Source organism: Mastacembelus armatus, chromosome 10, assembly GCF_900324485.2.
Source record: "Mastacembelus armatus chromosome 10, fMasArm1.2, whole genome shotgun sequence".
NCBI lineage: Eukaryota > Metazoa > Chordata > Actinopteri > Synbranchiformes > Mastacembelidae > Mastacembelus > Mastacembelus armatus.
In genome coordinates, this window is record NC_046642.1 from 8,303,956 (window position 1) to 8,320,139 (window position 16,184).

The following is a 16,184-nucleotide window of genomic DNA, read 5'->3' on the forward strand; positions in this document are numbered from 1 at the left end:
CTTGGCTCAATAAATTCATGTCAGTTTATTTGTTTCTTCTCTGGCAGCCATCTGCTCACCTTCCATGCTGCTCATTTTCCGTTTTCATCATTAGTCGGGCTGAGATCGTTGTGACAAGAGCATGTGGATCTCAGAGGCCCTATCAGTGGAGAAACAGGCTATGTGATATTGTGGTTTTCTCACTGTCATCCCCATGAGTCAGTTCCATGAGAATTGAGGAGGAGGGTTTGTGAATTCCACCGGATCCATTCAGTCAGCCAGCTAGCTGCAAAGTCTAATAATGACAGTGACCTCACCCTTTACTCTTAATGTATTGCTTCTAGACTGATCACAGCAGGGAGTTTCTGTGCATATATGCCTGTGGGTGTGTTTTCCCACTGGGTATTTGCTTAAGAACCTTTTCTATTTGTGCTGACGGGTGTTTCAGGTAGTGTGCGTGATCCACCATCTTGCCATCCAATCTTATTGTTAGAAAATGAGGAAAGAATTCCTAGCTTTGGAACTGCAAGAGAAGATTGACCCTTATGTCACTGAGACCACATCTCATGACAGCTTGTCCATTACCCCACTCTTCACTCCTGCAGCACTTGAATTAAGGTCTAGTGGATGGAGTAACCTCATAGATATGGGGTTAGTGTAGGCTACAAAATATAAGTTGCTGAAAAGCATACTTATTGATGCATGGTTTTGTTATCTACCATTGTTTAAAGTTACAGTTACTATCTGTAAAGTAGTGTAGAGCAGTCACTGTGCATCCATAATACAAATGAGTCAATAGTCAGTAAAACTAAACCCTTAACAACAACCTAAACATGGTAGTACATTTATGTTCCTGTCCTGCCTGATCCCCTAAGACACTTCTTGCTGTTTGAAGTCTCCACTTGAAAGGCCTGATCGCAATACTGCGGATTGCACAGCAGCTCTGCAAACAGTGATTACAGACTGATTAATGACCCACCGTAGACACACACTGTACACACGCATTCACACATGCTTGCATTCTCGGCCACACACAGATGGATTACACAGGAGTCAATATGTCACAACATGCAGATTCTTAACTCAGTCATAGCTCGTTTTTACTTAGATTTCAATAAAGTTTTAATGGATTTCTGTTGATTTTATCACATCTCTGAAAAGGCCAGTGTATGAGTCACATTATTTTTACTAATCAAATTATTGTGTGTCTTTTTGTTGCTTTTTTCTAGTGTCAGCTGAGATTTTAAAGGGCAGTTTGGCCACCATGGAACGTCACATCCAGAGGCTTGAGAACGACATTGAAAACTTCCCCAAAACGGATGACAAACAAGATAAGTTTGTGGAAAAGATGTCGATATCCTTTTTAATGTTGTTATGTAAACATTGCATAGCTTTATACTTTTCAAAAACATATGTATTTGGCATATTAGATCATGGTATATGCCAATTAGTCAACAGAAGTGGCAAACATATGTGTTTTCTTTTTGTTTTTTGCCTGGCATTGGTATGAAGTGTAAGTCACTTGGTGTGATAAGTGGCACACAAGGGAACTAAGGGAATGGATCTGGCTGCCTTGCTGTGAGATGTTGATCCAATCTCCCTCTTCACTCTTCCCTGGGTCCCAAGAGTGAAATCATGTCTGTAGCTATTTTTACTGCACTCTCCCGTCTCCTGGGGGACTCTAATAGGGGCTCTAGCCCCTCACACCAACTTATCGCCTATCCCTGATTTCATCTCCTGACCGGCCACGAGCCTCTCCACACGACCATCCGTGCACTATCTTCTCTCATGGCACCTCTCCGGTTTCGATAACAGAGTGTTTCACTTAAACCCAAGCATCTCTGCTCCCAAACTGAATTAGCTATGTGTCACGCTTTCTTGAATGCCCTTTGTGAGAGGAAAGGTCCTCGCTGCATAGGTTTGATCAATGGTGGAAATCAAGCCTGTTGTCAATATCCTGAGCTAGGGTGCCTCTTGTGGAGACAAAAAATGGTAAAGCTGTCAACAGTGTCTTCTTTGTTTCTAGTGTTATTAAGAAATGAAAGAACTACTCAAGAGTAATTCAACAAGTGAGTAGGTGTTTCCATATGCTAGGTGCCTACATGTAAGACAGAATTTAACCTGATTTTTGCTTCCTTTTGTCTGAGATTTATCTTACACTGTCTTTGCACATTGGGTGGTATAAGAGTAATAGCCTCCTAACACATTAACAATCTGCTCTCAGTCAAAGAAAGGCACTTAAATTTGTGTAATTAAAAAACTGAAGCAAAGACCTCCCTGGTGGCAGCTCTGAGGCAGAGCAGGCAGGCAAGAAAGCTGCTCTGCCCCCCGATGTCAATATTGATTCTCAAGCTCCTCCGAGAATTAGAGGCTTGAGTGAGAGGAAATGGAGAAGTGTAGATATACTGCAGCATGGCTCTCCCTCACTGTCTGGAGTTCCTCCCTAGAGAGCGACAGAGAGGAGCTGGCTGGCAATGACCTGAAACACCCCACTTCCTTCTCTCCTTCTCACCTGAGTTTTGCTGCCAGGAAGGAGGCTTAGCAGAATTTAAGATGTTTTTTGGTTCTGGTGTTATTTAAAGTATGCACCAGTATAAAAGCATTGAGTAGCATGTCTTTCATTCTCACTCTGCATTTCCTTCCATTCTTTACCCTTGTTTTTAAAACTGACATATTTCTATAGTTGTAAAAATAATTTTATCATAATTTTCTTACACACAGGGGCATGGGAAAGAGTCACATTCTAAAAAGGTCATCCTCATTTGTTCTGTATGAACTACCTGTACTGTTTCATTTCATCTCCTGTGTACAATAAATGAATGCAGTTAATAATATGTAATGTAATCACAATAGCAAGGTGTCAGGAAAGGTTTAGCTCTACTATGTGGTAGAAATCTGGTGCAGATGATTTTATCCTATGTAATACAAAACATAGGTATTTTTTCTGAAATTTTATCTTATACCCTACTTGTACATGTTATAATATGACAGTACAAGGCTGCATTCACATTTTTCTCAATACCTTTGGAGTAAATGTGGGTCTGCTTGTTACAGTAGGATATTTGCATGTGTGTGTATATGTGTGTCTTAATTTACCCGACTTCTCTGAAGTCCTTCACAAAGGACAGTATTTTCTCCCAGTTTAAATCTCCTCAGATATCAGATGTTGGGCTGTTTTTATGCAAGCAAGCATGGTGATGGAAATGAAACCTTCTACACATGGAGCAAACAGAGAGATAAAGAGATAGAAAGTGGAGGCTGTGCTTGATTTGCTGAGGTTTTTAGTACCATTGTTTGCAATGAGCTTAGGGAGCACTCTAATCTGTGTTGCACAGCTAAGTGTTGGAACAATGACAGTGTGAAATACAGTACTGTATATTTTGGGTTAACATTTCCTTTGGTACACATAAGATAGCAGAATCAAGGCAAACACACCTTTCTGGGTTTACAAAAAATGGACGTTGGTTCCTTGTAGCTTGACAGATGGAAGAACAACAGTAGCTAAAAGTCATGCATTTGATGTTTGAGCAACCCTGAGGAGTTAAGTGAAGTGCCTTTGTCATGACTATTGGGCACTTGATGAATAAATCAGTCTGCATTTGTGTGTGTGTGTGTGTGTGTGTGTTACACAGTAAGATAAAGAAAGGGAGAGTGTATTTTACAGTGCATGTATAGATGAATAAATGTGCCTGTTTCACTGTGACTCTTGTCAGCTTTTTCCTGAGATTAATTTCAGGAGGCTGCGGTCACTGCAAGGTATTTTAATGTAGTATGTGCCCCAAAGCAGCATGGTTTTAATTAAACCTGCAACAATAAATTATGTTTTGTTTTTTTCACCATGCATGCCTCGTGCTCTGAATTTGTTAGAATTCAGGTTTTATTTTTTTAAAAATGATAAATTTCCAATGCAAAATATGTCATCTTTATTGTTCATCTGATGTGCTTACCTTTCAGAGGAAAATTAGCCCATGATATGAGTAGAAATTCATCCAAGCAGTAATAGTTATGAAATATGGAAATAAAAAATATGGAAAAGGAAAGAGGAAGAAAGAAAGGAAGGAGGGAAAGTAGAGCTTAGTGGAAGCACTTCATTTGGCTTTATTGATACATTTTTCTCTTTCCATTACTGTAATGTATGCAAATGACTGAATGGGGTGTTTGTTCAGCAGTTTAGTGATCTCTATCTGTCAGAAGTAATGGGAACCCACAAAGGCTGTAGAGTTGACGCACAAGCCCCCAGAGAGCCCTATTTCACCAGAGAGAGGCTATGGCTATCATATACACACACACACACACACACACACACACACACACACACACGTACACACATTTTCAGTTGGTGCTGGAGTAGAACTGGAGGCTTGAAGCGGGACTCTGCATACTTGAATATTAATGGTCGTGAGGTGGGTTGATGGGAATGATGAGAGACTGAGCGTTGATGGATGCCTGGACATGTTCAATAGATCGCCTCATGCTGCACTCAATACCTTAATGCAACCCACATGATTAACCACAAATTTCTGGCATATTGGTCCTTCTCATGATAGTCAAGCACTGTACTACAGAGTGTGACTTACAAGCTTAGATATATTGTCACATCTAAGTCATAGTGCAAGTCTGCCTTTGAGAAATCAGCCTCTGAGTCAAAGGAGCTTTCTGTATTTAATTACCCTGAGACAATTCTGATTCGTAGTGTTTCTGTCATATTGACACCTCCCTTGACAATTTCCTGTCAACATGAAGAAGCAGGTGTTTGAGTAGCAATACAGATCTACAGTAGTTACTGATACCCGTTGATGAATAGGAAGCCTCTAGTCCTGGGATCTTACAAAGCCCACACCTCAAACACTGCCAGTTTCTCACGCCAACTTAGTTCTCCCACACAAGGTCAGTGCAGACACATCCTTTCCTGCCCCAGGGCTAGTCTGTAATACCACCTTTGTGGCTTAAAAATCGACAGATTCATTTATACAGGTAGCACCTTTTTGTTGTTCTCAGAGTCTTCAGCATGATTTAGGTCACTCTTCAAAGGAGAAGGTTCACTACAATGTGTTTATGGATGGCCCTTGTCAAACAGCAACAGTTGGAGACTATATTGGCTTTAGGCTAGGTTTGTATACAGGTAGAGCATTTTCTTGTATCAGTATCAGGCGCTTAAGGTCAAATAAATGGTTGTTTGTGAAACTGTTGTTCTATTTAGCAGGCTGCTGAGTTTAAACTGTGAACACATCCCCTGTTTAAAGGCTTGTTCTGTCAGGAAAAGCATGGTGCTTGGAGTTTTCCTGCTTTGTACACCTTAATGTGTTTGAATGAAAAGTAAGTCAGATTATCGCCAAAATCCTGTTTATTTCTGTATGGTTTATATATATTAAGATAGGATTAAAACATGCTGGTGGTATTTTGAGCAGTTTCCTATTATTGTGAAAACAGACATATACAATCCCCCCATCCTTCTTGCCACACGCACACGCGCGCGCACACACACACACACACACACACACACACACACACACACACACACACACACACACACACACACACAGACAAAACACCTAAGCTATTTCTCTTAATCACCACCTTCCTTTGAGTCCCAACAGCCTCAACCCAAGTGTTTTTCTCGACTAATGAAATTCACTGTAAACTGTGTGGCCAATTAACTGAAGCACAGATAAAGAATGGAGCCTTTTAATTATCCAAAATTCTGTGGAAAAGGGTGCAAATAAGTAGAGGTGCTTATAACACTGACTTCTGCAACTGTAACTCTGACTTCAAAGTGAATGTCCAGACCCAGATAAAGCAACAGAAAATTGTAATCATTCGAACAAACAGTCATCTTTCATTGTGCTTTCTGTATGTCAAAGGGATAACATTTTAATTAACATGTTTTAATAGGTACGTGTCTCAAACATCAACAAAAATTCTATTTTGAATTATAACATTATTGCAGAGATGATTGCAAAGAAAAAGCACAAAATGTAAATGAAAAAGGTGCTGGTTATGTTGCTGTCTTACTACCAATGGTTTTTTCTACTCATCTTATTACTTTAGATGACAAACATAATACATTAGTTCTGCATTTATATAGTTTTTAATTATATTAAGGCATGAACTGAATAGTTGAGTTAATTAAATTGACTTTCAAAGTACAAACACTCTAATATCTATATTTACAGCTTAGAATAATGTACTTATAGTGTCATACTGAACAACAGCCAATAATAGCAGTATTAAAGACTATTTTCATTTTTTTTATTAAAGGGTTTTTTTTAATTGATCTAGTATTTGTTTGGTCTATAAAACATTTGGCACTAAATGTGACTAAAAGTATTCATGTCACTCTAATATCAGACTCACTACCTCGCAAGGTTTACTGTTTATTTGGTTCATTTATCTTATCTAATCTAATTAAATTCAATACAATGTGGAACATTATAATAGTTATTTTTGTTTACCAATTAATTCCTTGATTAATTGTTTCTGTTTACGGTCCATTGGTTATATTATGACCATGCAAATAACAGAGCAAAGTAAATGGATTTTCAGAACACACATTATGCATGTTTTTCAGTGTAACACTTTTCACCATATGACATTTAAGGCAATAGATCGAATTGTGCATATTGATCTATGAATTTAGCTCAGATAGCTGTCGTTCTCAAACTCTAAGCCATATGAGACACACATTATCATATACTCTAAAAAAAAATCAAGTGATAAATTCCACAGAGCACATGTAATGCTTCATGTCAACAGAAAGTGTCATGTCACTATTGCCTTCTCTGTCGTTCATCATGGGCCCTCTGGTCATACAAGTGAATTCCCTAGAAGTTCACCAATCAGTATCTTGTTAGACTGTGACACTTGGTTTGATGTGGCAGCTCCATTAACCAGTAGAGTAAGTTTGCTGACAGGCTGCCTGGAGTGTAGCTCCCAGGGGCAGGAGAAGGGTGTGGTGCTGGAGTAGAAGGGGTATAGCCATGTTGTACACTGGCTCTACCCCTTTGTTCCTGTGTGAACAACAGTCATATTCCACTGGTAAAGTCTCCATGCCTTGCCAGACCTGTTGGGTGTCCTTTGGGATCACCTGTTTACTGTTGGGATTCACTCCTGCTCTCAAGCAATCTAAAATATTTCTTTACACACCTGCACACTTATGCTTCCTCTGTATGAGTAGTGTACAATATATAGCATTCAATACTAATATGCAGTAAATAATGTGTTAATGTTTGTAATAGGTTATAGCATGCTGAATAGAAAATTATTAGTTTAGTTAATGTGTTTTATATTCATGTTTCCATGTGTCTGTCAGCTGCATAGCTTTGCTCCTACTGACCAGGTCTCCTCTGATTATTTCTGTTCAACAGAAACTCGGGCTTAGGACCCAGTGGCAGCAGCACCGATCTGCACCTCATTACTTCCCCAAAAGGCCTAGGCTTAGTGCGGGGTAATAGACAGAGGCCCAGCCGCCCTCATTTGTCATGGGCTCCTGGGTTTGATGCAAAGCCCCCCTTGAGCACTTGTTGCTGAGCTCTAATCCTGCAGTAGACACCAGCCACGCTTCTCTGCTTAGCCATCCCCACTCTCCACCGTCATGGCTCATGATTTCACTTTCATTTGATGTTTTAATGAAATCCCTGAGACTCCGTTGAATGGCAGGCCCATTGTTGGCAAATTATTCTATCAAATGCAAGTGGAAGGGAAACGTGACTTGAGTTATTTGTCTAGTAAATATGAGTCACTGAGCGTTTACAGTTGTTCTTCAGCATGTGAAACAACACATGCTGAAACACATGCTTCAACAACAGAAGATGACTAGAGGTAAACGAACACAGGAAGACACACAGAAAAATGCATATATACCAAATGGTGCATAGGATGCTTTTTCATGTTCTTGATAGCCCCTGGATTATCCACTCATATACTTTATGTGATAACAAATGAGAATAATGCAGCAGCTATGGTAGAACTTAATTGTAAAACAAGTTGGCTGAAATGTACTTAATTCTGGTAGATGGTGTACAGTGCAGGCATTTATACAATGGCTGACATTTATTTCTGTGCAGGCCAGTATATTACCTAGTGCACCATTTGTTGTGCCTTATTACAAACAATTGCTATGGGGCAGTGCCCAAAAGACTGGGGAAAGCTCCTTGATGAAAAGGCCTGAGTATCATTAGCTGAAGTTGCTGTGTATGCCAGTTGAAAGCCTCTCTAAAATGTAAATCAAACTAATGCCTAAACACTTCCTCCGCCTTTCCCAAAGTAATCACGTTCCTTTCTTGCTGATGCTGTCGAGGGAATGCATTCTTGTTCTTCTGTTTGCTACTGGGCTCTCAGTTGATTTCCAACTTTCCTCCATGATGCCTATTGTTCCTTTACCCTTATAAGACCAAAGCTTGACTTTGTGACTGCAGGCCATTTTTTTGTGCAGCCTGCTCATATGCAAGGGCCCACAAATGATTAGCCAAACTTATTGACTGCATTTGCTCGCTATGGAGCAATTAGGTGCTTCATTATGCAAATAAAGTGCACTAATTACCTCACATTTACTAATTGATTATAAGATATGGTATATGGTTGACATTACAGTTGATGTTTTCAAATAGATTTGGCCTTCAACTGTTTAAGCTGTGCACTTTGTGAATAAATGAATGACAGCAAATAACACAGTGGGCCATTTCCCTAGGATGTCAACGCGCACTCATCTCTGCAAATTTGAGACACAATAGAAAAGTCAGAAGAGAAAGAGATCTCTAATTAAAATGAATCTGTGACAGTCAGAAACACTAACAGTTACAAACAGCAGTCTGATGGTAGTCAACAGGGGATTCTCCATTAATTGGCAAAATGAGGCTCATCAATCACACAGAGGGGGAATGCTGCACAGACAGTATCCTGTCAGAGTCACCCACTGTGGGGGGAGCAGCATGATGTGTGTCTCAGGGACAGAGTCATGTAGAGAAGGAATGGTTTCTCCTCATCTCTCCCTCTCTCTCTCTCTCTCTCTCTCTCTCTCTCTCTCTCTCTCTCTATCGTTCACTCCCACTCCACTGTTTCTCACCACATGTGGCTCTCAGTAGACATCTCTCCAACTCATTCTGACAGGCTTTGTTTTTCCTTGTCGCATTTCAAATGGGGATTGGCTGGCATTCTCTGTCAGTCAAGTCCAAGACAGAATTGTCAAAACAGACTGTTGAATTTCAGCTTTTAGAAGATATTCTTTGCTGATGACATGTGCTGAGAGGCTTGTAATGCCATCCTTCTCTCCATTCAGGCACTTCCAAAAATTCCAGTACAGCTGATTCACTGTTCAGGAGACTTTTATTGCATAAAAAATAACTTTCTTTTCCCAGTAATGACAACCACCTCTGAAATCTTAATTGTTTGGACTGTTTGTTAATGTTGTTAAGCAGTCACAAAGTGAATGAACCTTGTATGAATCTAACAAGTATAGTAGTTTCCTTCATTTTTATGGTGGGTAATGTGCATCAATGATTGAAGAAGCCAAAACAAATGCCAGGGCACATTCAGCCTCTGCCTGCAGGTCAATAAATATACACAGGCAATAACTGACTGTTTCATCAATTGTGTCTAATGGGCTACTTCTCCTCTCTATGTCACTCATTAGATTTAGGGCAATCACAGGCAAAGCGAAACCTTAAATTGTTATTGCTGAATATCACTTATTTGTTTCAGTTGTATACCATTTGCATTTGATTTGTTACTCCACATACCTGTATGGTACAGGTGGCCATAACTGATTAGGCAAAGAGGCTGTAAGACTCTCTGATATGTGCACTCACTCCCACATTAACACACATGTTGTATGTTGATATTCTCATTAAGCCCTTCCAATGCATCTAACTACTAACACGTTAGGCATGTCATGGCAAATGGAGTACTGACAACTATCTTTATACTATAGCTTTCACTGACAGGGCTAATATGCTGCAAGGAAAAATAAGTCATGCCTTTATGGGTTTTTATTGACAATTAATCTCCAATTAGCAGCATGAATAAGTAGGGTGACCTGGAGAAGTGCTAGTGGTTGTGCGTAAAGGCTTTTCATGAGTATGTTTACATGAGATGAGCCAGTTTGCTGTGAAGAGGGACCTCTGGCTGGTGCTCTCACTCCTGTGGTAACACACACACACACACACACAAGGAGTCATTTAACACATTACTTTTAATCCAATACCAATGACATAAAAATAAAAACACATTAGTAGCACAAATGTGTCTAATCCATTTGCCCCCTTCTCTTATTTTTTCATTGTCACACAGGCATATATGGGGGTGGCTTGGCTCAGGAGGTAAAGCAGGTTGACCATAAACCAGAGGTGGTTCAATCCTTGGCTTCCCTGGTCCACAGGCTGAAGCATCCTTGGGCAAGACATTGAACCCCAAGTTGCCCCCAGTGGCTGTTCCACTGGTGTATGAATGTGTATGAGTGTTTGTGTGAGAGAGTGGGTGAATGAACAAATAGTGTAAAAGCGCTTTGAGTACACTTGAGTGTAGAAAAACGCTATACAAGTATAAGGCCATTTGCCATTTGCCAAATATACAAACACATACAAGCAGACTGTATAATATTGTCGGATCTGTCATTTGACAGCAGCTGGGATGTATGAGACACATCTGCTACCTGAACCAGCAACTGACCTTGAATTGGCTTTTTGTGATGAAGACTTATGGTTGACCTGGGCTTTTTGCTTTGATGCTTTGCAGCTTTCCATCCTAACATAACATAGGTAGGAACCATACAGAACATACATCTCATTTTCTATTGCTGTCCTTTTTTTATTAATAATTTTTTTATTATTATATTTCTGTGGCACAACATTCAAGGGTACCAGACGAGGTGGCAAAAACAGGCACTTGTTGCAAAAATGTATGAACTCCCCTTGACTTTTTTGCAAATGTTCCCTTTCTTAGAACATAACTTGATAAAAACCACAAGTGTAATTTTCTTTTTATTCCAAGTCATTGCAGAGTGGAGTACTCTTAAATATTAATATTTATGCTTTCATACAGTGTGTCTCTATTCACTTGGGTTGTCATTGGCTTGCGATTCAGTGTCGCAAGAAAAAAGTATAATTCTGTCCTCTCTACAAATAAAAGTGTGGTTTCCAATGCTTCACATTCTTATCCCTTCTACCGATGTAAACTTTGAGAATAGAGTGTGCACTGAGAAGACAAAACCAGCTAGTAGAACACACCATAAATTCATGCTTAAAGTCTAAAGTGCTATGTTATTTTTATTTTTGTTCACCGGGAAACAAACACTAACTAGGTATAAGGTATATAAAGTTTTTTTTAAATTTTTTGTTAGACTATCATGTAACGTAAATAAAATTACAATATATTATGCACCCAATATATAAAAAATGAATACTGATATACTTTTCTTTCACATATATCTTGCCAGTAATAAAAAAATAATTTCATTGTGTATAGAGAAGCCAAATAGAAGAAGATGCTTAGGTTGTCTGTGTTTCTGAAAGTGAAATTACTGTTCATTTCCAGCATGGACAATATTTGGTAAGCTGGAGTTGGAGAATATACAAAGCTTCAGTATTTCCATCAGTACAAAAGATGAGCAAAATCTTTGCTATCTAGTTCTTTTCTATTTTTTTAATTAGTAAGTGAAAGGTAGAAGCCTGTTTATTTAAAAACAGGAGAATCTATCATGTCTCCCACATACTGATAGGAAAAATCTGGCCACTGAGAATAAAATTCTATTGTGCACTGACTAACACTGTGCTGAAGCTAATTATTGTGCTTTACAGAATAGCCCCTGATAATACAATTTAAATAAATTCACTTAAATTTAGATGAATTTAGCAACCATTGTGAAGTGTTTTGTTCCCCATAGCATGAGGGTATGATCAGAATAAAGTACAGCTCTGATTTTCACCTCTGACCAGAATCTACTCCATGGTAACATGGTCTCTGAAGCTTGGGGGTACTGCAACTTTTAGGAGCAAGCTTACAAAAACAAGAGAAAAAAAAGGAAGCTGGAATACTTATAATGGGTGGCCATAACCTAAGCCTGTAGCCTTGTCTATGGGACTTACATTTCTGTATATTCAGAAACATTTATTTATTTTGGGAAGAAATATGTGAAATCCTAATTTAGAGTGGGGAAAATGTATATAGAATTTAGTATTTAGACTCCTCCCACTTCACAACTCTATACCACCCTGAGGTGTCTATGGATCTGATTGTTTATTTTTTGTATTCAAAACACATACACACATCCTTCTTTACAAGCCCATAGTGAAGCGGTTCCAACTGTAATGCAGATTCACACAGATTTCTCTCCAGTTGTGTCCTGATGTGACATGTCACAGAGCATGCACAGGTGTGAAAACACACACCCAGAGGTGTAGATACAAACGTGTTAACTGGAAGGACATATCAGTTGGTGCTGCCATAACTCAGTGGTGATGAGGTGTTGTTGCACAGCAACATTGTGGTTTTCATCGTCAAGCACCAGCCTACTGGAGATGTGCATGTTTTATGTAAAAGCATTGTAAAATAGGATATTCAGCACAATGGAGCAGATCGTGGCACCGATCTCTGTGATTGAAAACTGGTTTCTTCCAGATTATTTCTGGAGGCAAGCTGAAATGCAATGTAGCAAAATATAGAATAACTTAAACCATTTGAATGACTGACTACAATTTTTATGTGTTCTGTGGGCTGAATGTGCTCTTGAGGCATGCTTGTGATGGATAGTACAGCAGGGGTTATAATGCCGCAGGCTTGTTTGATCCAGTGGTCACATTCTTAAACCTCTGTGAGCAAGGTCATGATGCTCCATCTGAAATATAATTCTGTTTGCATGTACTCATTGCCCTACTCCTACAGTTTGCATTTATAAATCAAAATTTTAAAGTCTGATTTAAATTAATTGTTCATGTGACGTGACCTAATTTTGAAAGACAATCCCTTTAATGGCAGTTCTTAAAGAGTGGTGCACAGTATGTATGCAGTCACATCAGAATTACATTTATTCAGTTGAAAATGGAGTTAAAGACTTCTGGTCAGTTAGTAAAATAACCCTTCATTATGACCATGATGATGGCATTGGTGTTATTACAAGCTGTTGATTTTAAATTTTTGAAGACTGTAATCAGCCAATGGAAACTTTGAACTATGGTGACAAAGAAAGAAGGGATTATTTGCATTTCTGTGTCAATGTCTGTATATGTGTCTCAAAGGTTGGCTGCCTATAAATGAATATTTGCATATTTATTTGCATGTTTATCACTAGTAAACATAGAGTAGCTTAATAATTGTGATTAGGTATCTTGTTATAGAAGAGTGGATAACACAGGGTGTTCCAGTATCATAGGAGTTTGTATTATCAGTGTGTGTATGTGTGTGTTTGTGTGTGTGTGTGAGAGAGAGGTGGGTATTTTAGGGAGTGTGGGAATGTGTATACATGAGATAGCTGCAAGGCAGTACAGAATGATAGCCATGAATGAGGCATTTTCCATTGAAGTGATTAAAATGATTGAGGACAGTGGCGAAGTCATTCATCTCTGAGCAAGGTGATGTGGGACATTCTGTACGTGTGAGTGTTTGAGAGGAAGCGCCTTGGTGCATTCATGTATATGTGTGTGTGTGTGTGTGTGCGTGTGTGTGTGTGTGTGTGATTATGTGTCACACATGTAGAACAAGTTGTGAAATGGGAATGGCGTGGTAGCAGCCACAGAGATGTGGAGCAATGCCCACAGGAGGGCTATGTCTTTTCACTGTACATCTGAACAGACAGCCAAATATTTATCATCACACCACCACAGCCTGCGTTCTGTGTTTTAATTTGACCTTCATCAGAACAAAGTAAACCATTCCTCAATGCCAAACCCAGTGCCTGTTGTTTTTTTCATGTTTTTTTTTTAATCACAAATTTTTATTTTCCTAAAGTAGTAAAACCCAAGAAACTAGAGTAGCAATAGTTGAATGGGAGTTCCTTGAGGTGTCCATGGATTTGATTAAGCTGGACTTTAATCAGTCTGTCTCCTCTGCTCTGTACATTCTGTTTAATTACACTGCCTCACTGAAGGGGAGTGGATGGTGCAGGTTGTCTTGCACTTATGGCTGACTATGTTTGTTTTATTTTTTTGTTTTGTTTTGTACTCGGTGCTCGGTAGTTGTTTTTGATACTGTTATCATTGTATCTGTGTCCGTTGTATGTATACTGTACCTGACACTAAGGATAAACCGTGTGCTTTTAATGTAAGTAGTTACCCTCAGTGGCCTTGTTGGCTACACATAACCATTCTCAAGCACATTAAGTGTATGTCTAAACCCACTTAGCATTGGCAGCCTTGTGAAAGTGTTGATTTGAGGTCTATGGGTTCATGTTTCCCTCCTCATTCTCTCTCTCTACCTCTGCCTCCATCATCTGCTCTAATCTCCTGAATGCCATCCACACTCAGCTTTCATCCCCTGCCTTCAGGATTGGTTTCACACAGTGATCCCCTCACTGACCAGACAGACGACTCAACAATTAACCTCCAAAGCTGACCTGAAATATCTCAAACCTTCTCCCCTCAGTGTCCTTATTGGCGTCTAATAGATTTCTAACGGGTAGAAAATAGTGGATTGAGTTTCACCCATCCAACCCTTAGGCTCTGAACAGAAACATGGTTCAGTTTGTTGTTTTTTTCTTCCTAAATGCCACAGTCGTGTTAGTGGTACAGGATGTTGTTTGAGCTGAATGTGTAATAATGGGGCCAGGCTGGTGATACATAGTGGCAGTGTGTTAATAATAGCATTAGACGTTGTGGCATTCTTCATAGAATTATTCTCACGATTGCTTCTCCATTTCCATCCTGTTAAAGCCCTCCATTTTGGTTATTGCACTAATAGCCAAAAAGCACTCTGCTGGAGCCAGTTTGACTGAAACTGTATTCCCCATCAAGAAGATTAGTCCCTGTGTTATTTAATGTCACTTTGGCCATTATTGCAGGATTTACAGCTGGAGTAGCATCTGTTCCCTACCTTTCTGGTTATCACCCCATACAGGGCAATGAATGTACCCCGCTGTGCTGTGGACACAGGTTGGCAATCCAATCTGATTCCTATCTTTCTCTTGTTTTCACTGAAGCTTAGAAACACTCCAAGTGATCTCCAGTACCACTTTGTTGCTGTATTTTGGATCACCACTGTGAAGTTACTGTATGTCTTGAAAAATCTGCCTGCTGTCAGGCACAAGGGTTTAAATCATAGTGTGCTTTGCTCGCATGGTCATTGTGGTGGTAGTTGAGGGAGAGCGTGTGCAGATCAGATTGTAACCAGTAAGTTAATGAGTCATAAGACAGCCAGTCAGACTTATCCACTAATAGATCTCCAGGGAGATAACCTAATCCCCCAACAATATCTCCTTATCATATTACAAGTGAACTGTGTACAGAATGGGTTTCTCTATCTACAAATGAATATTAAGCCCTATACTTACTTTTAGGCTTATTAGATTTGATCTGAAACAGAGCAGTATCAAGTATTCTCCCTGATGCAAGGCTGATCATACAATAGCCAATTTCACATTCTGTTGATTACCCAGATTTTCTATAATTTATGTTTTTTGTTTGTTTTCGTTTTGTTTTTTATCAGCAGAAGTAAAAACATTCAACTGTGAGCTGGAGTTCATTACAGTCAGGGAAGCTGGTTCTGTACTGGAGATTTATTACACACTGTAGGACAGTAAATACACTATGTAATCTGTTCATTGAGTGCTTTTGTCAACCAGAGAGATCACAAGAGGGAGCTTGTCAGTGACAAACGAAAGTCAGACTTCTTTTCAAGGTGCGGATTGGAGATTAGTAGTAATGCTCATCTCTGTCTGCCTGTCCGCTTTCACACAGATGATACGATTTGCAAAAGATGAGCCCCCTCCTCTTTTTCTTTGGTTACTCACTCTGTCTCCCTCACTCATCTATTACTTCCTTGTCCTCACTCTCTCGTGTTACCCATCTTCTTTGTTCTCTTTATTCTTTTCTCTCAGATTGACTAAGCTCTAAAGAGGGTCACTAACTCTTTTCAGCATTCCAAGAGGAGAAGCTTGTCTGAGTGAGCAGATATTCTGAACAAGGCCCAAATAGATTTGTGTTGCCGCACAGACTCCCAGGGCATCAACTAGATTTTTTAAACCCTTTATTTTCTCTCCAGATGTTTTGTCCCATGTCAATTCA

The 16,184-nt window shown here is 39.4% G+C and overlaps 1 protein-coding gene across 9 annotated transcripts in view; it reads left to right on the forward strand.

The window, feature by feature from the left end:
- diaph2 (diaphanous-related formin 2) overlaps window positions 1–16,184 on the forward strand; it is a 340,283-nt gene that overhangs the window by 242,502 nt on the left and 81,597 nt on the right. For all 9 annotated transcript variants that reach the window (XM_026329686.1, XM_026329687.1, XM_026329689.1 and 6 more), the window contains one exon: window positions 1,209–1,333. In XM_026329686.1, the coding sequence (XP_026185471.1) occupies window positions 1,209–1,333 (125 nt within the window). The remainder of the gene's footprint in view (window positions 1–1,208; window positions 1,334–16,184) is intronic.